This window comes from Bacillus rossius, chromosome 14 (genome assembly GCF_032445375.1).
Source record: "Bacillus rossius redtenbacheri isolate Brsri chromosome 14, Brsri_v3, whole genome shotgun sequence".
NCBI lineage: Eukaryota > Metazoa > Arthropoda > Insecta > Phasmatodea > Bacillidae > Bacillus > Bacillus rossius.
The window spans coordinates 42,242,042-42,267,177 of record NC_086341.1 but is presented as its reverse complement, the minus strand read 5'-3'; the positions used below and the strand labels follow the sequence as shown (position 1 = coordinate 42,267,177).

Genomic DNA, 25,136 nt, shown 5'->3' with positions numbered 1-25,136 from the left:
CGACCATGTCTTTCACCACATTCATTACTTTTACTTTTTATACTGCTTGATTTCTAAACGACAGCTACTCTTCCACAGTGTGGCAAAACTATTTTTTTTTGTTTTATACGTATCAACTGCTTCCCAGTTTAGAATAGGTTGTGTAAGTCACTCGCAACTCACGAGACATGGTACAAGAAAAGTTATCATAAATACAACAATGCCTTGAAGAAACCAGTGTTTAAGTGTTCACTGCCCTGACTTTTGATCACTACAAATTTAACAATGACAACATTTGTCTGCACCTTAAGTATTAAATTTAGTAAGCTCAGACATTTAAAAAATAGAATTTCTGTGAAGTATTTTTTATAAGAAATGGGTTATGATTTAATTTTTTCTTAAGCATTTAAGCCATCAAACAAAAACACATGTTAATTAAAAAAAACACTGCTTTTTTTTAAAAAAAAAAAAAAGCCTCCTGTTTCAGGTTTCTACTTATTAGTAAGTACCTCACTTCAATGAATATCTCATTTAAAAGTAAACACGTTTTACATTTAGTAACATTTCCATATACAGTATTTTTTTATTAAGTACTAAACTTTTGGGTTTCTTCAAGCATGCTGTGATGAGATTTCACTGAATGACACTCAGGAAGCCAAAAAACTTTGTAAAGTGGCAGCAATATCTTAAGCATGTGGGCATTTAAGTATTTATATCTTTGTATGTGTGTACTTACTTCTTTAATGTGTAGAACCCTCAAAAAACTAATTTTCTTTAAAATATAGGCGCAGGAAATATTACAAACAAAACATTAATAAATCTATATTAAAATAGGATGTTGGTATGTATGATGTCAATAAATCTCGACCCAGTTTTTAACGATCGTCATGAAAATTAGCACATCAAAGTGTTTTTTTTCATGGAGAAGGTTTTTGAGCTGTCACATTTTTTTCTAACCCGCCACTAGATGGCGCTGCAGCGCATCAACTTCTGAACCATTCCAACCGATCATCATGGGTACACAGAAAATCATGTCATAGACATACAAACAGCAATTGTGAGACATTTCTCTATGTCCACACCACACTGTCATATAGCCCTATCCAGTGTGCTTTAACTCACGGACAGTATTTCACCCTGTGTTCAGCACGGGCAACGCCGGGTACTGCAGCCAGTAATTTATGAGAGAAAAGAAACACCTGCCATGAATCCATGAAGGGAAAAGGTTTGGAGGGGCCTATCGCCTGGATCCACACCTGCTGCCACTTACGTGAATCATAAACTGAATAATGGCTTAATATCTTGTCAACATAAGGATCACAAGAGACAACAGTGACATAACAATGTTTCCAAGAAAAATCAATAGGAAAATTTAAAAAAAAAATATCTATTAAAAATTAATAAAATACAATGAATAATGTAAACAAGCCGAGTACTATCAAAGTGGCAACAATGGGCGCCTTTATCCATCCTGCAAATTAACGTGAGACACACTATTGACAAGACAAGGGTACGATCATTACAAATGTATTGTTTGAACTGTCTTCGTGATTGGTCTCATTTAGCATTTACAGGTTATTTTTTTTTTCCTATTCAGGAAAATTTTGTACGGATGTTTCCACCATACAGGCATTGCAATTTTTGTGCGTAGCTATGTCTGTGAAATAAAAAATCAATCAAATAAAAATTTGTTACTGAATAATTGTGTAATTTAGGGCTGTATGGGAAAGGTAATTTTGGTTCGGGAAAAATTTGGGCAGGAAGCTATGATATCCCTCGGGAAACGGGATGGGAACGGGAATTATTTAAAAGTGCAATATGTATCCAAGCAAATTTATTTATTTCAAAAATGGGCTATCAAAACCATATCATTTAAACTTTTAACAGCCACAGTATTAAAATAATGAAAAATAAACAATACTATTAAATGCCTCCATTTTGGTGTATGAACACCAGTTCCTTTGTATGTTCTGAGGAAAGGGACATACGCTTGGGGGATACAATGTTCCCAGCAGAAGAAAACACACGTACAATCATCTCCAGGGTCTCGTGTTTCAACTTCTTCGTGAATACCTGAAATGATTCAGAGTGGCGTATGCAGCCGAGCTGCGAGGAGGAGTGGTGGACTCACCTCAGCAGAGTCCCGCCCGCCGCGAGCGAGGCTTGCCTCCACCTCCTGTCGCACGTCGTCTGGTAGAGCCTCCAGGAAGCTGGGGTCCACCTGCGCACCGCGACACACGACCCTTACCCCCGGGGGTCGCGAGGGGGACCACCTTCTGCCGTCTCTGGCTTTTGTGCCACGCACTTCTTTACATCTTTGTCAGGGGTGCCCACAAGGGGGGGTAACGACGCAGACTGCGTCATTAAAATTTCAGAAAGGAGGGGGGAGGTTAAAAGGACGAGAAATATGTATATATTATTTACATAATTATAGCTTCTAATGTGAAAATACGTTTCTGGTGCTTTCATAATTGAAAGGGATCTTGTAAATCAAATTGGCAACCCCGCACTCTTTCCTCAACAAAAGCAGTTTGGCATCTGTCGGTTCAGGATGGAAATATTACCTGATATGACCAAAATTATTATTAGGAAATCAGTTTTAATAAATGCGAAATGTGATAAAATATAATACTAAAAAAGTATAATATTATAAAATAATTGAGTAAATCATTGAGAAAATGGAATAAAAAATTTTGGGGGGGTGGGGGGGGGCGCATCATAGGTATGGGAGGGGGGGGGGGGTGAGTCATAGTGTTTTTGGGGGAGGGGGGGGGGGGGTGGGCACCTCTGTCTTTGTGGAGTTTGTCAAGTCACACGTAAGTTCATTTCACTACGTTAATAGCTTCTGGCTTTACTGAACCTATGGAAGTTACACTTCCTATAAAATGTTTTCACATTTGACGTTTGCGTTACTTTCCAACACTGCCGTGGAGGGGGAAATAAAAGAGAGAGAGAGATAGTCGATATGTGAATGGCAGCAACCGCGTATGATTTTCCCATACTTTAAAAAATACTTTTGGATACATTTACATACTTTCTCATTCATTTTACCTACTTTCGCATACATTTGCAACTCTCCCGTGGCGGGACCCAGACTACCGGTGTGTTCCAGAACTTGGTGTGAGCACGCTAATACGGCCACCAAGCACTAACACTACTCTGTTGCAGCGACACACTACACAATATTAAGGGGCTACTTATTTCTAGAATACACGAGGATACAATAACCTTCAATTCATATTACAATTTAAGACATAAGAAAAAAGAGTTAATGCAGGAACTGTCCGTTCATCCTCCATTTCGCACCTGACCACACTTGTGTTGAGCAGCGAGTGTCCATAATGACCTCCAAGGAGGGGCAGTCAAGTTGCACAACAGTACACCACAGGGTCATCTTTTTATACACTTATAACAAGCTGAACTAAACATGATACAAAATGTATATTCTGTTCACAGGAATCTGCCAATTTTTACGTTCAGCAAAAGACCTTTTCACTGACACCATTTCAGTGAACAGTCTCCAAATGGTTGTAATGCGGGTATCAACAGAAGTGACACGCCAAAAAAAAAAAAAAAAAAAAAAAAAAATGCAAGTTAGTGGAAAGACTGCTGGAAAAGGAACCTTTTTTGTGAATTTCACCACCGTAATGTTTATCTTGGTACTACCTATTCCGTGACTTTTAAAACCAGTCCCTCAGTTTGGTTACTCTTCCATGCGTTTCGGGAAGTGCAGACGCCTCGCCGGACGTGCGCGGGGCGGACGCACCTGTGACAGTGTGACGACGCGGTCCGTGCTCGGCCGGGGCTCCTCGCTGCCCCGGGGCGCGGCCAGGAAGCGTTCCAGGCCGTGCGAGGGGGCTGTCCGTGCCTCCAGCCGCGACACCTGGATGCCGACGCCACGCCACTCCGCAGGCGGCGCCGCTATCTGCCGCGCCAGGCCCAACACCTCTCTGCCGCACACACACGAACCCGCGCTGTTTGTTAACACCCGCCCCTCGAAGCAACGACACCAATAAATTACAGCACAATTTCAAGTAGCGCGTTCATAGATTAGAAGTAGCGCTGTTTTTTTTTACGTGAATTTTTATTTAGTTCACGCACAATGGCAATGGCTATGACCAGGCATTTTTCGTGAATGAATCTGAGTGCCTATTAGACTGCAACAAAGTATACCCGTACCAGCGGTTTCTTCCTTGTGATTGGCGGCCGTCGGCGAGAGAAGTTATTGTCTTGTTTGACTGGGCCAATCAGGACTTGTTTGCTTCCGCACTGACTCACGGTGATTGGTGTTGTAAAAATCTACATTGACCTGAAAGAAACTCACCCAACTAAGAAACACAGATGATGATGCTACAGTGTTTTAACTTTCAGCTAGTCTCGGAATCTGTTCGCGAAATTTGCATGCCCCTAGAAATGGCACCTGTGTAGCATTTAATACAACGAATTAATAATGTGACAATTGATTAAAAACGTTTTGCTCTTTCCTTAAAAGCTATTAATTTTCTTCATCGCTTATTTATTTTCGACGCCCGGGTGTTTGGCCATCGTTTATTTGACGCCAACCCACATGTCAGCAGCAGCTCTGGAGAGTACAGTTGAAAGAAGTCAGGGATAGTTTACCTCGCACCTACTAGGATGTGCTATTGGCCAATGTGCTAGTGGCAAATCATGGCAGACACGCATATAGTAAACAAAAGAGTCACGTATTACTTTAACAGGTTAAATGAACTCTCTAATAATAGAAAACTTTAAGTTTGTGCTTTTTCAATTCGTATTAGCGCTGAAATATATCTCCTATATTAATAACATTATTATTTAGTAACTCAGAAATGCTGTAAGTGCCTTCTTAGGAATGCTATGCCCAAGCAAACAAAGTGATAAATTAATTTTTTAAATTTAATTTTAAGGTGTTTAGTTCCTAAATATTATTCTACATTTATTTAAATGTACATAAAATATATTTAGGCATATATTTGAACTGTATATTAATTTAAACGGGGGCAGTGTCTCAATTAAAATGGTAGTCAGCAGGCACCTCATTGAAAAAAAAAAAAAAAAAAAAAGATTTTATTAGCGCTATTTTGATTAGCACTCTGTTTCCATGGAACTAATTAGAGCGTAACTTCGAGGTGCGGGTGTTGGTATATGTTGTAGCGTCCCCTCTCTTCCTGACCCAATACGTTCCTCTTCCTGTATCCACATCTGAGCCTCTGTTGGGGGTTCAAATTATCACAAGTAGTCACCAAACTAATAATCATCAAAAAAAACTAACAGTCATATTACTTCTTCACTTCTCATCTATAATAAATATACAAGCTTATAATAAAGTCCTGTTAATCTGGACTAGATATGACTGGTTCTTATCTGGATCACCAAATGTCCGGATCAAACAAAATTTACCTTAAAATGCACATGGTACAATTTTTTATACGGGTAAGACTACAAAAATCAATTTGTTTGTACAAAAACAACTCTTCCTACAGCTTATTTTAGTTTTAATACTACTGCATTTTGTAGACTTAAGTCTAACGAAAAAAATATATCTTTGCGATTAATATTAAAAAATCTATTAATTGATCACAGAAGTAAATCAATTTTCTTTTTAAACTGGTCCGGATTAACCTGATGTCCAGGCGAGCAGGATCCGGAATAGCGGGATTCTACTGTATTCACGAATTTAAATTTTTTTTTAAATATATGTTACATATTGTTTGGACTTGTACATATTGTGTGTAATTTAGTGTATAGTGTTTGGAAACATTTGAATTTTGAACTTCCCGCGCTGCTTGCCAGCAGCGCCAAGTTTTTCAAGTCGGCTGCCTGCAGAGGCGGGTAGCCCTGCAGCTTCCGGCGACGAAGCAACAGTTGTTGCTCAACCATCATGGCGGTGAGTTGTGCTATCGCGCACGCTTGCTGCCAATCGAGTTGTTTGCAAGTGCATCGTCATTAATTGAGTCGTTTTATCTGGATTTTACAGTCTCTCACGTCTCTAGACAAAACACATATTTTATTTGAATTCAATTATTTCAGCAGTCGAGTGTTGATCTGTGTGGGTCTGGCACTGATGGACGTCTGGGCTCTCTTCTGGAACGCCTCGGGGAGTGCCGAGAGAGCGGGGAGGAACTACTGAAGGGAATCACTCGCCTGGCGATGGCCTCAGCGTCTGCCACGGGCGCGGCGAGCGAGGACGACCGCGTCACGTTGTCGCACACCCCGTGGCCGAGGAACTTGGCCGTCTCCACCGGCGCGTCCTTGGCACGCACCTGCACAGCACACACACGGTGCAACATGCTCCGAGCCGTCCGTGGCCACGCAGAAACATAAAACACACGTGCACATTGTCGCATGACACTCCTTTCGTTTCCTGATGGACAGGGGTCACTGACGTCGAAGCATATTGGGGCTGCCTGTTGGGAAGGTTATGGACCCAGACTTTCCGAAGGTTCCTTGGGTCGTGGCGAACAATCTCCGGCCGGCATCCCCAGTGAGGGATCCCGTGTAGGTGGCTGCCAGGGTGTTCTCGTAGAAGGGGGTTTGCAACTACGACTGTGATCTGATCGCCTCCAGAGGGCCTGGGGGGGTGGCTAGGGATAGCCACGCTCGGTCTCCGCTCTGCTGCGGCACTGTCTCGGGTTTCCTCGTAGACCCACAGGCCTCGACTAGAGAATCCTCCCCCTACAGGGGCGGATCTCGGGAATGCCAGAGTGCGGGTGCCGTTGAAGGTTACAGGGGTGGGCCTGAGTGGTTTCTCGCCCCTGTTTCGGTGCGAGAACGGCATTGGTGTGCAAATAATCACTCTGAAGTTCGCTTTGGATATCGGATGCCTCCTCGTGGGATAGTGTAGGTGCACATTTCGTGCAGGGTAGGGTTTACACTCGTCTCCTTGGGCACCGAAATAAACACTTGAGATTAAAATAAAATAACCTTAGTATTTTCACTGGATGCACAGATGTGGGGCCATAGCATCCCCTTACTCACTGGTCTGGAACACACTCACTTCCCCTACTGACATGGCCTGCAGCTACGCAGGTCCAAGGTTCGACTATAGTCTTCTCACTCTTCACAACTCTCTCCACTTGTTGCTAAGGCTAGGGCTGGACCCTCGGTTCTTGGAGAATTTGTTTTGGTCAAAACTATGCTTTTTTTTTTTTGTTAAAAACTCTGTGACAAAGAAATTGAATAGCAGAAAAAGGCTGCAGTAAGATTAAGTTAGATATTGTAAATGTTTTTTACATTCATCCATTCACCCCTTCTTCCTTTAACTACGTATAGAACCTTTTAATAATTATAAAAAGTTTTTAACATTTAAACATTGAGTAAAAACCCATAAAACACAAACCTACAGTAACTTTCTTATTAAAAGCCATTTTCTATTCACTAAAAACAGAGGTGTTTTCTTTTCAAAAGTGTCTGAATCGTACCCAAATGCATTTAACGTGCGAAACCTGTTTCTACTCAGTCAGGACTGTTAGAACATGGTCATTCTCGCCTGTCTGTCTACTGGTTCATACTGAAATGGCTCTGCATATGTATTTTTCACTTCTACCTGCAGTGTACAAGCGACCCAGGGACTCTGCCCTCGCTAGAATTTCCAGCGCGGACACTAGGGATCTAGAACCTTGTAACAACAAGAACAACGCTGCCCGCTAGTTTCCCACCCTTGTTCCTCCTTACTTTCCACTAAAATCCTGTCCACGTGAGAAAAGTCTTTGGACTCTTAAGAGCTGACAGGTCCATTCTGACCCAGTTTACAAAATGGTTTCTAATTCTCTCTTTTAGGATACTGCCAGAGCTCGGACTTAATTTCTTTATTTTGAAATCTTTTTTTGGGGGCCCCAAAGGCCTGGGATCACAAGAGTCCACGAAGACGCTTATTTGTCGACAGTGCTGTCATTAGAGAAACTAAACCAAGACAGAGTGCAGGAATCAGCCACAGGCTTTATAAAGAAACATTCCATCTTGCCTGTGGAATAATTTTCATAAAAACCTGAACAACCAAAATCAAGATGGTTGGATTGGATTTGAACACTTGTCCCCTGGAACACAAGTACTGTGTCTGATCATTGCGACACCCCGCTAAAACAGATACCACCTCAAATGGAATGCCATCCCGCTAAGTTTCCAAGAGTGCCAACCCACCACCAGGCAAGTTGCGTTCAACCTCACTTTAACTTTGGAAAAAAAATATCATTTAAACAAATAAATGTTTTAATGCATGCAAAATCACAGAATTAACTTAATCTGACAATTATTTTTTCATAACTAAGTTAAAAGCAAAAATATAGTTATTTAAAGAACGTTGGCGCAGCAACCACAGGTGCACACAGTGGTCCGAAAACCGACCTGCGACAGAGAAACGCACGCCCGCAACCATCACCTTGACAGAGGAGAACATCAAATGAAAGTAGCCTTAGCGTCCAATAAAAACAAACTTTTATGCTGTTGATGTCGAGTCCCAAAGTACATGATTATGCCGTGCAAGGGTTTCCCCCCTCCTTGTTTCTTTTTTAACCCAGCGCTCTTACCCTAATGGCCCTACCACCCTGGGGCCCCCACGGGCCTGTAGGCGGATACGCCGCATACGCAACCGGGAAGGGCGTTAGAGCTTTGGCTATACATAGGGTAGCCTCCCGAAAGTACATAGACTGTCACAGGGGTTTCCCACCTTTTCTTTCGTGACCCAGCGCTCTTAGCCGTTAGGCCCTACCGCCCTGGGGCCCCCACGGGCATGGATGCGGATACGCCGCATAAGCAACCAGGAAGGGCGTTAGAGCTTTTGGCCATACACAGAGGCTGAGGCTACCCATCCCAGCTTATGCACCACCTCCGGCCCCCTACTCCACTCAGCTCACCAGCAAGTTGGATGCTCCCTTAGCCCTCTGGAGTTGTCATCACTTCTGGCGCCTGCCCCACGCTGGGACTCCTCAATCACCCAGCGAACACGCGGTCCGGTGGAGGCCTACCCAACCTCTCCCGGCTGTCCAGGCTGGTTACCAGAGCTGTCCTCGTCGCTCCCGAAAGTACAGAAAGAACCGGGAATCAAATTGAAACTCTCTATTCTCTAGCTGTATAAGAAGTACCGGGACCGGGATGCCGCCGGCGTTAGAGCTTTGGCTGTACACAGGGTAGCCTCCCGAAAGTACAGAAAGAACCAGGAATCAAATGAAAGTCTCTGTTCTCTGGCTTGTACAAGAAGTAGCGGGTGCTCACCATGAGCTTGAGGGCGACGCTGCGGCCGGCCAGGCCCAGCGCCGCCAGCCGGCCCGCCACCTCGCCCGCCAGTCGCCGCAGGAAGGCGTCCGCCCGCCCCCGGTCGGCGAGCCTGATGCCGTAGTTGACCTCCGCGGACACCGACTTGCGCCGGTGCTGCCCTGACGTGTGCAGCTCGCGGTCGTCCACGCCGCGGCAGTGGCGGTGCAGGGCGAGCCCCGTCCTCGCCCCGAACTGGGCCTGCAGCGCGGCCAGGGACAGCTTCTGCAGCTGCCCGCAGGTGCTCACGCCCCGGGCCGCCAGCCGCGACGCCACGCTGCGCCCCACGCCTGCCCGCGTTCAGCGGCCCATGCAGTCACGAGCACCGAGACGAGAACACATGACACATTGCGATAAAACTTAAATAACACCCCAAGCCTGCTCACGCACCGACAACCCCTCAGTAGTGACCCACACAGTCACGAGAAGGGACAAGATTACATGGCGGATTGCGATAAAACTGCATTTCAAAACATGCAAGTTAATACACCATGTCCATATATCATTGAAAAAAAAAAAAGTTATTGAAATAATTTTGCAGGAAAAATGACACTTTTAATTGAGCAAAAATTTTTTTAACCGACATTCCTTGCTACTATGCCATCTTGTGACCAAACATTCAACGCACTGCCACAATACCGGTTGTTGTGTGTTCAACTTTGAGCTGATTTTACTCAGTTGAAAATGTTTGTGGGTTGAACCAATTTTTACATAACACCCTCAAAGTAGCATTTAACCAAAACTCAATTCAAATCATAAAAATTGTAATGTTTTAAGGTTTGAAATTTAAGGAATGTTGTTATTTCCAGACAAAAAAAATTGTACTTAAGTGCACGGATCAGTAAAATTCATTTAATTGTTTTTATTGTGCATCTCCAACTGAATCACTTTTAAACCACAAATTCTTGCTTATTTATTTTTATTGCTGAGAATGTATCTGTTTTAGACCAATTTATTAAAAAAATTTTTATCATAAATATTTTACCACTATTTTGGTGAAGTAAGTATTACAAAACAGCTTTTTATAAAAATAAAAAAATAAAGAACACCGAAAAACCCCGTTTTAAAAACGTAAATGGACTAAAAATAAAAGCATAAATTTCTTGTCTCTGGTCATGAGTAAGCAAACTGTTCTATCTTCAGCTAAAAAACTGGAGGAAAAAAAACTAGTCAAGGTTTGCAAAGATTACTCGCACCACTAAAATGATTTCACACTAATCCAGTTTCCGGCAGAACAATTCTTTCGGAGAGTAACCGGTCGAGTGATGGTTCCGGCTGAGAATAATCCTGGACATAACAAAACTATCACAATACAAACAAATTATTTAAGGTCTTGTGAATTTTATTTTTGTATTAAACTTACACGAACATAATTTATTTTTATATAATAGTCTTTGTTATGTCCAGGATATTTTGACGTACTAAATAAAAAATAAAAAAACTTAATGAACACAGGATAATGCCATCGGAATTGAGGGATTGACTTGGATACGTGATACGGAACATTTACCAAATAAGTGTTATACATAGGGACAATATTATATGGTGAATTGCGATAAAGCCGAAATAACACCGAAATGTAACCAAAAATCATTAAATTGATCAGTATATTTATTATTTCATCAAAATTCAATTCAGATTACAAAGTCGTAACATTTCAATATATTAAATTCAATGAACGTAAATTATTTAGCAAGGAGTTTGTACCAAAATGTATGTACAAACAAGAATGGAAAAAATAAAATTTTCTTTTTTTTTTCTGCAACTGTTATTAATACTCAATTTTTATATTATGGCATTAATACATTTTTCAAATACACCTATACATGCTGATTTATTTTTGTTGTTCCCAGTAGTTGACATTTTTGTTACAAATTACTATATTGTAAAAGTGCATCATGTATAGTGTATTGAAATTAGGGACATTTAAAATTTGAGTGTCGCATTTGTTGAAAATTAATAAACACAGTTCACAAAAAATAAAAAAAGTAACACAAAAATCCATCCTTTTAAAAAGTGAAATTGGCCTAAAAATTGGTTGTCTGTAAAGTCGGTTTACGGACGATCGTTTAACGTGACGTCATAACAAAACATTGATGAAATGATTGCATACTTTCATGAATAAAATTGAATCATTTTTATTGAATTATCACTATTTTGTATGGATACAAAGGAGTGAAATTAAATCTACAATTTAATTGATAAATTTACTTTTATTCGCACTCATTAATTCAAATATGTTTATTACTTCAACGCAGAGATTTCAACTATAACTTTCATACACGTTGGCTATTTAACATCTTCTAATCTGTGTTATTCTGTTGAGGATAGGACGATGATAGGGAAAAGTAGGAAACGAACGGGAGTGTTTCCAAGTTTTGACGTGAATCGAAAAAGTCAAATCGATGGTTGTTCCAATTGAGTGGAAGAGAGATAGATGCGGAGCAAACGTACAATGTGCGTAACGGGACACGGCGTGACGGGACAATGAGCGAAACGGGACACTTTTTCGTGCGTGCAGTCGGCGTTCATCGATTTACTAGACGTTGTCACGTCAAACAGAACTGGTGCTCGCGTAGGGCGACGAGGGGCGGCAACCACTACATCTCCCATCACAGTAGTCCTTTGATCGCAAGTAATTACGGCATGATACAAATTGGAATGTGATGCGGTAGTATTCTTGGGCAGGGGCGTAGCCAGGAGGGGTGTTTAGGGGTTCAACCCCCCCCCCCCCCCCCCCCCCTATTTCCAAATCTTTAATTAATTTCTTATTCATCACTCAAACAAATTTCATATTAAAATTAATAAAATTTTTACCATTACAATATTTAAATATAAGTACCGGAAACTGCTAAAATAGCACTATTTTTCACCTTAAAATCCAAATTTTCCCGGGGAAGGACCCCCGGACCCCCCGCTTTAATACGGGGGGAGGGGGGGCATGCTTCTTAACACCCCCCATACACAAATCCTGGCTACGCCACTGTTCTTGGGTGGTTGTATCCCCTCCCAATCACCCACAAAGCTATGTACAACTGCAGAGTGACTGTTAGGACAGTCGGCTCCAAAGAGAGCGCAAGACCAGGCGAAAGTCGGGAGGAGCGCGCACTCACCCACCGACCAGCTTGGAACGAACAAAAGCGCGGCCCGATCCGTGCCCACCGAGTACGCAGAACTAAAACAGTAGCTCTCTCTTCTAACCCTGTACTAGAAAATAATCATGATGCAAGGTAGTGTAGAGGATACACCTTTCAAACAATTTTTTTTTCTTCGAGAATTTCCAATTTTGGAAAAAAAAAAAAAAAAAAAAGGCACTTCTGTGTCAAAGATGGCCTTGCCTCGACCACTCACCGGGCAGGTCGCCCACAGCGACGTCCCGCAGGAAGCCCTCGGCCTCGGACGCCTCCAGCAGGAACTGGCCGTCGGGCTTGGCGCGCCTGGTGGCGAGCCGCGCCAGCAGGGGGCTAGGCCCGAGCCCCGTGGACGCGGTGCAGCCCGTCCGCTCCTGCCGACACGCCCGGCGACGGTCACGGCCCGTCCACAATAGCAATGTCCTAACCTGCGTCCGAAGGACACTCGTCCCTGATTGGTCCACGTGACCCCTCTGACGTCGTGCGTCAAGTGGGCGAAGGTCCGAACCTACCTGGTCCGAAGACATTCGTCGATTCAAACTTTTTGTCCCGACCTGTGTACTTCGGACACAGACAGAAAAAGAACAGAACACTCACGATATTTGAATTTCCGGTTCCCGTTTGAAAATGTGGTGTTTGTTTTTGTTATTGAAGGAAATGGAAGGTGTTGTTAGTCACTTATAATTTACATAACTTTCATAAGTTCAATCTCAAACTACAAAGCATCAAAACAATAAACAAAAACATTTGGTTTGGCACATTTACTGCGCTCTGGTCATCGCAATTGTGGACAGGGAAGTTTTCGGTGAGACAATGTGACGTCACTCACATTCGGATAAGGACACGGACCACGCACAGGTTCGGACTATTGTAGACGGGCTCTTAAGGCCACTTCCACTACAGGGCTGTGTGAATCTCCAACCAGAGCTCTTTCTAATATCCGATTTGACTTTGCAAGGATATTTGATATTCATTTAATTTGAAGTTCCGGTCGCGATGCAAAGCTGTGAAACATTGGAAGCCTAATATTTGCTCATGACAATTCTTTTGATCTATAAACTCAACAAAACATTTTGCCGGATAAGGTATTTTATTTTCACCACAACTAAACACAAACCACTAACACACACCGCCATCTTGCTAGACTCCTAGTTTTTTTTTACCCACAATGCCAAGCACGACAAGCAGGTCAACATGATGAAAAGAGAAAAGAGAAAAAGTGTCTATGTCCAGTAGATATTCACGCATGCGTAAACAACAATATTCAGTTTTTTTTATATACGTTTGGCTTGAATGAAGTTGGTAACTTAAAAAAAAATCAAAAGAAGGTGGTCCATATGCTTTTATAAATGCTCAATACATATTAATATTATGCATTGATATTATCCTAGGACTTGTTCAATTCAAATCATCGAAACTAGTGAAATGAAAATTGAAAGTGTTTATTAAAAAAAATTGTAAAACGTCGGACTTTCGGCTAGCTCTTATTGGTCCAACCGTTACATACACGCAAACAATTTTTATGAGCGTCAAAAATTACGTTAAAATGTTGTATAACTGTTACGGAAATAAAGTCTTTCGAAAACAGTAACTATTTTAATTGCTTTATTTTTTCTCTTTATCAAAAATTTACAAGTCACCACGGTGACCATCTCCCGACCACGGGAACATGTGCGTGATGAAAATAACAGAAGCTCAGAAAACGACTTTGATTGCTCAAACCAAGTTCATCACTCGGACACGATATTTACTTGATGTTCAGTGTTTAAATGCCGCGGCCGCTTTCGAACTCGCAGTACGAATGGCTGAGGTACCGTTGTCATCTCGGCGTGACCACAATCTACGGAAAAAAAAAGGGCAACCTCTGGGCGTATGCTGCCACCTGTGGTCAAAATATCCTAAATAAATTTATTATTGTCTGAAATAACGTTCCTCAACACTGCCCGGACCATTACGTTAAAATATTAACTTCGGCAAGCCGCCTCAAGATGCGTCCTGCTTCCGTGAGTGTCTGGGCGACGACTGATGATGGTAACCTACAAACACGTCGTTTTTACCCCACTGGAAGGCGTTGCAGTCTCAGGCCAATCAGCAATTACACATCACTTCATAATTACGACCAACACAATCGCGTGGTTTCTTTTTCAATGCACAAATATACCTGTCTCTTTCTAACACTTATGTAACTGACAAAACTGTTGCATGAGCCTGCATTCAGGCCAAGAACCATAGAAAATAATAGTCATGAAAATTACGTGAACACACACAAAACCAGTGATGGATTTAGAAGGGGGTCACGGGAGAACCCCCCCCCCCCCCCCCCATCAAAAGGGTAAAATAAATACGACTTCTGTAGTAATACATGGGTATAGGTATCAGATAAAATGCAAGTTTATTTACTTAACTGTTAGAAAAAATTTGGTGATAATTCAGGTTTTGTTTGATGTAATGCGAAATCGTGACTTCCATTTCGATGCTACCTAATTTGCTTTCTTCACATTTTTTATTTAATCATCCCTCTTGTAATGCAATCAAGGAATGCTATTCACACTTCAAAAACTATTAATAAATGAACAGTACAACTGATCTTACAAGTTACAAGTAACACCCTAATTTATCCCTGGAAAAGAAGTAGTTTACCCACCCCACATTAATGGTAAATTACCGGTAATCAGTTTGTTCCATTAGTATTTAAGTTATAAATATTAATTTGTTTCATGACCTGGAAAACATGTATGTTTAATGTATCACAATGAATGATGATGCAGATTTAACCATTAAAAGACCATAATAAGACACACATTAATCTCAAATTTTCTTAGTATAGCTACAAAATATATGACCACGTATCTGCACAACCTTTCCTTCCAACATGCTAACACATATTTCTCAATCAAAACATCCTGATTATATATGCACTGTTTGATAACTTACATAATTTAAATAGGATGAAACTTTGGACTTATATTGTCTTCGGAACTTTAATTTTTTTTATATAAATGATAACATAATTCTTTAGTCAGTTTAGATTTTTCCTAGTACACAAGCCAAATCAACAACATTTAGTAGACAGTCGTTTGAGAACTTCCGACCAAAGCTGTTGCTGATAAATGACTATAAAAAAAGGCTGTTTCCGACTAGCTAATTTTTGTCTCGGAACAAAATGTTGGCACGAGCTTGATCCCTCTATATTTGGGAGACCATGATGCCACAGAAGATGAAACAAACAATTTGCCTACTAAAAATGCACATGGAAATTGTAAAATGTGATGGACCATGCGAGCACATGTTAAAATTAAAAAAGTTCCTTCATAACCAAGCCAATCAATTAGGTACGTTCTTTAAATGATCCATGCAATGGGGAATCTTTCATTTAATGCAGTTATTTTGGACATACGCCATTGCAGTTTTGCACTGTTTGTCACGGGAAAAAAAACTTCTTTCGTCCGTGCTGTCGTCGTCGCGTTGCCCATTGTACTTGTTTTGTTTCATCGTTGGTTCCGTTTGTCCGACATCCGCCGATTCAGACTTGTTTTCTGTGAATGTTTTATGGTCATATTTTTGTTTATTTTTATTTTAAGAATTTTTCCGTGACAAAAAGTGCAAAAATGCAATGGGAAGCCTACAACTCACGTAGTTTCGGTTCCCTGCAAGAATTTCCGAAGATTTCCGAAGTTTTGCGTTTTGGTATTAACGCCACTTCAGCTGCTAAATCAGAAGTTCAAGCATGTTGTGACTGACCTAACCTAACCTAACCCTTCGATTTTTTTTTAATTTCAATTTTTGAGAGAAATCCGAAGTTGCACGAACGTGGTAGGGAACCGAAACTACGTGAGTTGTAGGCTACCAAAATGCAATGGCGTATGTCCAAAAAAAAAAAAAAGCATTAAATCAAGCCAATCGAACAGCGCCGTGCGTGTGTGGAGTATCGGCCGGCACCGAGGGGTCGCGCTCACTCTGATCTCGCGGCGCAGGACGGTGGCGAACTCGAGAGGCGTGACTTCCGCCCTGCGCAGCAGCTCCGTGCAGTCCACGAACATCTCGTCGCAGCTGACGGCCTCGATGTCCAGGGTGTACCTGCGACACACGCCCCCGCGCCTCCTCTCAGTCCGCGTGCTTACGTTGTTACCACCCACCACCTCCGGCTAGCTCAAAATTAGGTGATAGGTGGAACATACAGGTTGCAGGTCACGAAGGAAGAAGAAATTCATATACAAATTTTGATGTATTACCTGGTTTTAATTATTCATTTAAAAGTCACAAAATATTTGACACCACAGAGCACACAACAAAAATTTAACCGGTACTTTCATAAAGGAAAAAAAAAGTATATTCTTAATATGACTACATTATATTGCCCAGATCAGTTCCGGACAGCGACGGCTGGACAAAACCCTTCGTCGCCTCGCTGTGGGCTTTGCCTACGACTACGATCAACAAATTTCTAATTAATTAAAATGTCAGAAGAGAATTTAAAAAAAGGTTACTAAGCGTCGCCCGGATCGTAGCCACTAAGTTAAACTTCAATAAAACATTACAATATTATGCGAGCCATCGGCCGACCACGACCTCTCGGCACGGTGCTCAGACAATGACTAACTTTACAGCCTTCCTTTCCTTCGTGCAGGCAGTGTTCCGGGCTCGCTGACGTAATTTTCAGCCAATCACGGCGCATAGCAACAGAAGCTCCCACGAAATGCTTACTTCTGTTCCCACAACGCAGCGATTTTGTCTCTTTCTCGCACTCCCGTGACCATGACTCACACGCCTAGCGTGTGAAACAAAGCCTCGGTCGTGGAAATAACGAAGGAAAATCACGTCAGCATGCCTTCCCACACAAAAATGCCAGCAAAAAAATTACTTCAAAAATAAACTTATGAATTTTAAAATTATAAACAATAAACCTGGTGAAATACTTTACGTCTAACTTCGAAAAAGAAAAAAAAACATAACATCATTTGAAAACCTAACCTGAAATTTGACAAAAAAATTTATAACAAAAGATTATTACTGGATTTCATGAGGAAGGCTGTAATCTGGGTTGTTACAACATTACTTCAGAGAAACTAAAAACTGAAAAAAATGGTTTAAGGTAATCCATTTATACGACTGCACTTAAAAGATTCAGAATTCTACAGTTTTTTAAATTGAAGCTGATCCTGTCAATTAATACGAGGGCACGATAAGTAACACACACATCAGTTTCCAAACAGGTGAATAATCAGTGAAAATTAAATTATTTACTGAAAAGAAAACTAGCAGACGTTACCTAACTCTAAAGATGAATACGTTATATTTTCAATATTGAATTGAATTTAAGTAATTTATTTAACATGAAATTTGCACATTTTACGCAAAAAAAAATTGGACTAAGTTACCTTTTTTCAAATCTTGAAACCGTTATTAGTTATTAATTATTACATTATGTTAGACCATTTTTCGAACACAAAAATACTAAACAGAGTTATTCTATTTGTTCCGAATAGTTGAAAGACATGCTTATTATGAACTATTATTTTGTAAAAGTGCATCATGCATCACTCAAAATGACACCAGTATGGTAACTTTTTTTAACTAACAGATTTCATAAAAAATAAAACAGATAACATCGTAATACCCAATTTAAAAAAAAATTAACTGGCAATTTTAATTAATTTTTTATTATAGTTTAATTGTACTCTCAAGGTTAATTTTTTTTAGTTAAGTCGCTGAATTATTAGGCTAATAGTTGTAAATTTATTTATGATTGATAACTCCTTTAGTACGGTCTTATATTTTTGTTACAAATCATTATGTTGTAAAAGTGCATCATGTATCACTCAAAACGACACAGTTTTAGAGAAATTAATATCATGAAACATTTAAGTGTCATATTTGTTCAGTAATATGTAGAGACCTGCAAAATTCGCGAATTCAATGACCTCCATGATAGACTCTACCACACTCTACACACTCGGGCAAATGCCACCTGTTCATTGGCCGCTGACTTGCGAGTCGTCTCAACCGAGTGTCTGTGATTCGACACTTCTTTGAGCAAGGGTCTCCAATTGGCCCTCCATCACTCCAGATTAACAGATGAACCTGTGGCAGAAGCAGCACCAAGGTATAATTATTTGAACTGTAGCGCATCACGAAATGAATCCGCGAATTTCGCAGGTCTCTGGTAACGTGCTATCTTTTTTTAACGAACAGATTTCGTAAAAAGGTAAAACAAGTAACCTTGCAGTCAGGACTACGCAGGTAGGATGCTAGGACGCGGTCAACATTCTCTGAACACACTTTTAGTCGACCCGTGCATTTTTCCCTTCACAAACACACAGTGCTGCAACTAGGAGGGTGGGGGGGGGGGGGGGGTTTGTGTGTGTGTGTGTGTGTGTGGGGGGGGGGGGGCAAGCGGGGCATACGCCCCGGGCGCAAAGCTGTGGGGGCGCCGAAATCGCTTGCATTGTAATTCCTACTACAACTGGTAACTGGTAAAACCTTTTTTGCATGGAAGTTACAGTAGCAGAGAAACTGTTACATGTAGGTATGGAAAATGCTAAAATAGCACCATTTTTTCGTGGGAGGCTATCTTTTTAATGAACAGATTTCAAAAAATGTGAAACCAGTAACCTTGCAGTGTCCTGTTTCAAAGAGGAAACTAGCCTGGAATGGAAACGGCCGGACTCACTCAGCCACGGTGTCGTAGAGGGCGCGGGCAACCTCCTGGTAGCCCTCGAAGTCGTAGGGCATGGTGCGCAGGGCGGGGCAGAGCGCCAGCGCGGCCCCCAGGAGCATGCCGTTGGTGACGCCGGCGCGCCGCGCCTCGTAGCTGCACGACGCCACCTCCGACATGGAGCCCCCCGGCACGGCGTCGTCCGGCACGGAGGCCTGCTCCCCCAGCCGCTCCTTCAGCCGCTGCCTGCACGCACACCAGGGACGGGCCGGTCCAGTCCCTGAGTCCTCGCATCCCACCCACATCTCCAGCATTCGAAACATTCCGGATTTGAAGAAAAGGATTCAATGAAAAAAAAAAAAGAGTGAATACAGTAAATTCGAAAATTTAACACTCGCAACCATGGCCCCCCCCCCACATTCGATTAAGGGCCCTCGACCCAGGACCGGAAACGTTCCCCCCCGTGCGCGACCGCCACACGCCTCACCTGTAGCACTCGCGCTCCTGCTGGCGGGTTTCTGCGCGGCCAGGGCTGCACGGACACGCCTCGCCCCGGGCGTGCGTCACGGCCACGGGCAGGCCGCGCAGGTGCGGGCGGGCGCGCAGGCCCACCGACACGAAGAAGCAGTCCATGTCGACGTGCATGATGACGCGGTCGCCCGGCGCGGACCCCGGCTCCCCGAACTGCACGGCACGAGCGAGTCCTTCGGTGCTCACAGTAGCACGACACTCTCAACACAGCCGAACCTCAGTAACACAAACCTGAAGGGACCATAATATAATCCCTTTGCGATAACCAGGTTTTTGTTAACCAAACTCTTACAAAACTTAATCACAATTGTTATATATCTTCCAAATTAAACTCAAATCATGCTAAATTTAATTTAACATTTCGCACCTGCATAACACACCTAAAAATGTGCAATATGCTCTAAGAATACTTATAGCAATTTTAAAAAACTTTGTATTAATAATAAATAAGTACGTATTACCGGGTTTTTATCGAAGAGGCTCACTGCAATGTTATTCGTTAAGACAGACATACTGAACTTCACTCCAGAAGGTTTTGAACGATATCAACATTCCATAGACCTACACTTTAAATATTCTTGTTGTACTGCACAAAATTCTAAACAATGACACTTTCATACACAAACACACACACAGAACGTTTGCAAATAACCACTGAACCAATTCGAAGACTTTTTCAGGTCCGTTTTGGAGCGTCCCTGAACTGCACAAGTCCCGACAGACAACGAAACTGTGCAAGAATCAAGTTAGTGTGTTTTGTTTCAGAGAGAACAAGTAATAAATGTAAAAACATAATTTTAAATATTTCGTTATTTCTGCAGGTTTTATTAAAGAACATGCTTGCAAAATGCACACAAATGGAGTTACAAAAAAATGACGTATTAAAATAAAATACGTAAGGAAAAAAGTACAAGTTAAAAAAATTACACAGGTTCCATACAAAAATAGCAAGAGCAGCTAAACTACAGCAAATGCTTAAAAATTTTTTACTACATAATTTAAATAGACATCTTTAACATTGAGAAAACTGTTGATGGCAAGTTATTACTCGGAGCTACACACGTCAAAACAGATATCAAACAGGGACAGTAACGCAGATGTGAAATGCGTTTTTATAACCATCAAACCGTGCAAAATCCTACACAATTACGGCGCACGCGTCCATCTGAGGCCATCAAACTACATACAATTGCCGTACCGCAGTACGCAACTGACGTAGTTATCACATGATGGCTGATACGTTTAGGGATACACGAGCTAGCCGAGCTCCCAGGACAAGGGCATTATTGCCGGGGGGGGGGGGGGCAGTTGCCCCCCCCCCTAGAGCCCTAGAGATTCAAAAAAATACATACTTTTCCCGCAACTTGCCTTCCCCCCCCCCCCTCAGGCCATCGGCTGGTGACACCCTTGTCCCAGGACAAAAGTTTATCGTTAACACAAACGCTAGCAAAGTCGACAGTGAGAGGAACCGAGGCGGAGAGCAGGGGAAGGGAAGGGAAGGGGAGTAAGGCGCACCAGGTCATCGTCGCCGTCGTCGCCGTCGCGGTGGCGCCCGGCCGCCTGCAGGCGCTCCAGCCCCGGGAAGCTGCCCCTGCCGGCCGCCCTCAGCTCGCCCACGTACTGCTTGAAGGCCGCCCCCATGGTCGAGATGTGGTGCAGGCGCGAGTTGCTGTAGAACTCCTCCAGGAAGTTGTCGTCGCTGGCCAGCCGGGCGGGCCTGCCGCAACACCGAACATACACGCAGGTGTTCTCACAAGCAAACAGAGTGCAAAACATGTATGACACAAAAATAAAAAAAGGGGGTTTGTCCGTAAAGTCGGTTTACGGACGATAATTTTACGTGATAACGTCGTAAGAAAACACTGATGATAAAATTGCATACTTTTTAATTTTCAAACATTATTTACAAATTTTTTTTTGCAAATTTAATTCAAATAATTTGTTTGAATATAATCACGAACAATTAGTTACAGAAATAAACTGAAATCAAATCAATATCAATAAATTGTTAATTTTGAAATGACGAAATTGGACAAATAATTCAATTATTATTTTTAAAATTGCTGCTTTTAAACCCGCCTTAACCTGTTTGATATCATGGAAGATTTTCTCGCTCGGCTCGGGCGGAATGTGACACTTTTACGTGCGTGCAGCCGGCATTATAAGACGTTATCACGTCACAAAACTAAATGTGTTCACAAGCGAAGCAAAGCTTCAGACGAGAGGAACGGCAGGCGGAGCGGACGTACGCGGGCACGGCCGGGGGGAAGCCGAGCCGCGCCTGGCCACACGGCCGCGCCGGGCACAGCAGGTAGTCCCGGTGGTCCAGCAGCCGGCCGGCCGCCACGCTCTCCGCCACCCACTCCGGCCGCACCACCCGGTCCGTGCCCTTCAGCTGCCGCACCTTGCTGTCGGGCAGGTTGGCGGCTATGACGTGCGTGGTGGCACGCGACCGGTAGTGGTGGTACGTGCCGCCGTGCCGCAGCATCAGCTGCTTCAGCTCCTCCGCCGTCGGCCCTGCGCGCACGATCAACACAAGTTAACAAACAAACAAACCCACAGGTCTTCCTCAGAGAAAAAGGTTTTGAATTTCAAGGCGTTAAAAAGTAATCCTATTCAAGCATTTTTCTTACCTAATGCACAGTCCCTTCACTTGTGTACACAGGGTTTCATTACTGATGAACACAAAGTTAACAAATATACCCACAGGTCTTCCCCCAGAGAAAAATTTTGAATTTCAAGGCGTTAAAAAGTAATCCTATTCAAGCATTTTCCTTACCTAAACATGTACTCAATATACATCACGGTTGGAATTATTTTATTTTGAAGGCATACTCAAATATCAATCACTCATTAGAAATAAATTATGACAGCAGAACCTGCAGTTGTTATTGAAAATGCTAGACTGTTGAGGGGGGAGGGATGGGTGATATATATCTCCTCCATCCACCGTTCCCTTACACACAACCCTCTTGCACACTAAAAACATTGTTCCACTATTTGTTTTAATTTAAAAACAATTTCTAGTCATTGAGGAGGATTAGACCATGTCATCTTAATCTAGCAAAAAAAATTAGTCACACTTTCACTACAGCTTCCGCGATGCTCTGAAGGACACGTCTACCTGCTCTGGTTCTATCACAAACCAAAATAGCATTTTTAATAAGGGTAGTAGGTAATTTAATTTTAGGTAAAATATATATGTACCATATACAAGCTCTAAACTGAACCACGGGATTGTTAGCGTCGTAGAGGGCCGTCACTACTTAAATGTTTGCCACCTGTGACTAGTATAAGCTACAGGTTTGAACTGAAATATTTCTTACGAGTGTAGCCGTTCACGAAGATGGCGACCCCGGCGAAGATGCCTCCTCCGTCGGCCTCGGGCCTGGGATTGGCCGAGAACTGCTGCTCCAGCTTCGACTTCTTCGCGGCCATGTAGCCTCCCTGGAACAACGCGGCGTGGCGTCGCTAAAGCCCTGCGACAGCTGGTGCTGTGACCCCACCCTTCAGTCCAAATAGCATGTGAGAGGAAATGATGCCACTGTATCACCAGACAGAATCACAACAGTGCCCGCAGTTTCAGTTCAGGCAAACCTGACTGCCATAACTGACGCTCACACCTAAGAACGAAGGGATACACGACCCAGATCATAACTGGCACGAGTGTCTCCAAAAATATAAAACCTTATCTTGTCTGCCTGCTCTCTGCAGGTTTGCTAAAAAAAAAAAAAAAAAACGACAAAGTTGTGAATAAGAAAGATATAAGTGTTTGTTGACTTATGGCATAGATCCCAGCGAAATTCGCAAAATGGTTTCTGCTGGTCTCGGTAAAATCCTTACGTCGCAGCTTTTAAGTAAATTAATGACACAATTCCGAAATACTTTTTTTTAAAAAAAACTAAATATGTTTGTCTATTTATACTGTAAACAGCATTTCTAAATTTCTAATGGTTTCTGAGAAGTTACAAATTATAGGTCACATTCGATAGCCTATGCAGTAAAACAGATGTTGTCATGTTGTACTTTAATTGTACTGCTGATCCTGTGCGTTTCCATACATAAGAAAATGTATATTTTGCATCTGGATATTGTGACGCAATGGAACGTAAATAATAATTTTAAAAAAATTACATGATTCTCTACTGTGCATCCAAACCCAAGCGTCTTCCTTTACAGGGATGTTTTTGCAGTATGGAGGTGCGAAGCACAGACTAGTTTCTAGCTATTGCATGTAACCTGATGTACAAAAGTAATTGTCATTACCTGTATCAAGTGTAATAAAGCCTTTTTGTACATCAGGACAATCCTGAAAATCCTGTTTGTGCTATTGAGTAACCTTTCTGTTAATTGTGGTTTTGGTATCTGAAAACATTTGACCGACCCACAAAAAAAAAAATATTTTTCTCACTGTTGCTTTCTCAAAATTCAACAGTGAAGAGTGCTGCGAAAGTAGGGGGATTTGAGTGTGAAGTAAAAGGTAAATTTCCCATACTGTAATCCACTTCGTAATAAGCCCTCTGTGTTTTTTTTTATATTGCAGCCCACTCAACTTTACCAGACGTAAACCTTGTAACAACTTAACCTTACCTGAAATTAATGAAACGAAACTGAGTAGGTATTTAATGAAAAAAAATGTATGGGCTAAAAGGGGGTGATAAAGCAATTAAGCAGGTGCAATTAACATTTGCCAGAATTACACCACAGTATGTAAGTACATGGGCGTAGTTCCTTGAAATGGGGGGGGGGGGGGGGCAAGCCCCCCTGGAATCAAAAAGCACCTCTCTGAGAGGGCCCGCTTGCGTTTGCAATATCGTAACTGTAAATTGGGAGCGGGTTAAGTGTTATCCCACAGCCCCCAGGGAAACCAACAGATTTTCGTCCATGCCAATCACGCTGTATTGAATTATATGTATTTCACATACCCATTTCGCAAAACCATTGTCTTCCGAATCATCATTACGACGCCCTTTCATTAAAAATTACTTTTTTTTTTAATGGTTATTGGTTTCCGCGCACAACCAGCACTAGATGCACACAAGGTCGACAACAACGGAGTGAACTGCGTAACAATGAGCTAAACACAACCAAGTCTTCCAACAAGCTCTCTCACTCATGGGGAGGTGTCAAAACTGAGCACCGAGCGATGAGCCGACAACTTTTTTTAAAATTAAAAATTACAAATAAGAAACATTCATAGGATAGGCGGGCTGGTTTATGTCATAGAATGCTTGCACAAAGTAATACTTCAGAGATGACACTCAATGGTATCTAATGAGATCAGTTCGACGCTATTGAAACTTTGAACTTTGCGTTTTTTATTCTTCAACTTTCTACAATTGACGTAATCTGCTCGGGTCAGCCTCTTTTCTGCTGGCAACGATAGCTATTAAAACATTGTTTTGTCCCACTAAACTATCAAACAGCATCATCAACATGGCTGCCGGCGATGGTATATTTGAAATAAAAGATGGCCTTCCACTAGCAGTCTATATATCACTAGGACGTTAATTCTTCATAATTGAAACCCTAAATATTGAATCACAAGATTGTAATCTTGATAAATATGAACACAATTTTGCTATATTATT

At 42.1% G+C, this 25,136-nt stretch overlaps 1 protein-coding gene across 1 annotated transcript in view; it reads right to left on the bottom strand.

Moving 5' to 3' along the window:
• The window catches only part of LOC134538827 (DNA repair protein REV1), a 31,896-nt gene extending 6,974 nt beyond the window's left edge, over positions 1 to 24,922 (bottom strand). Inside the window, exons 1-12 of the mRNA XM_063380340.1 lie at positions 24,471 to 24,922; positions 22,872 to 22,992; positions 21,795 to 22,062; positions 21,061 to 21,262; positions 19,502 to 19,698; positions 19,030 to 19,260; positions 16,316 to 16,436; positions 12,580 to 12,733; positions 9,190 to 9,518; positions 6,124 to 6,242; positions 3,746 to 3,929; positions 2,111 to 2,200 (exon numbers count right to left, since the gene is read on the bottom strand). Of these exons, the coding sequence (XP_063236410.1) occupies positions 2,111 to 2,200; positions 3,746 to 3,929; positions 6,124 to 6,242; positions 9,190 to 9,518; positions 12,580 to 12,733; positions 16,316 to 16,436; positions 19,030 to 19,260; positions 19,502 to 19,698; positions 21,061 to 21,262; positions 21,795 to 22,062; positions 22,872 to 22,992; positions 24,471 to 24,521 (2,067 nt within the window). The 5' untranslated portion in view covers positions 24,522 to 24,922. The remainder of the gene's footprint in view (positions 1 to 2,110; positions 2,201 to 3,745; positions 3,930 to 6,123; positions 6,243 to 9,189; positions 9,519 to 12,579; positions 12,734 to 16,315; positions 16,437 to 19,029; positions 19,261 to 19,501; positions 19,699 to 21,060; positions 21,263 to 21,794; positions 22,063 to 22,871; positions 22,993 to 24,470) is intronic.
• Between the last annotated feature and the right edge of the window lie 214 nt (positions 24,923 to 25,136).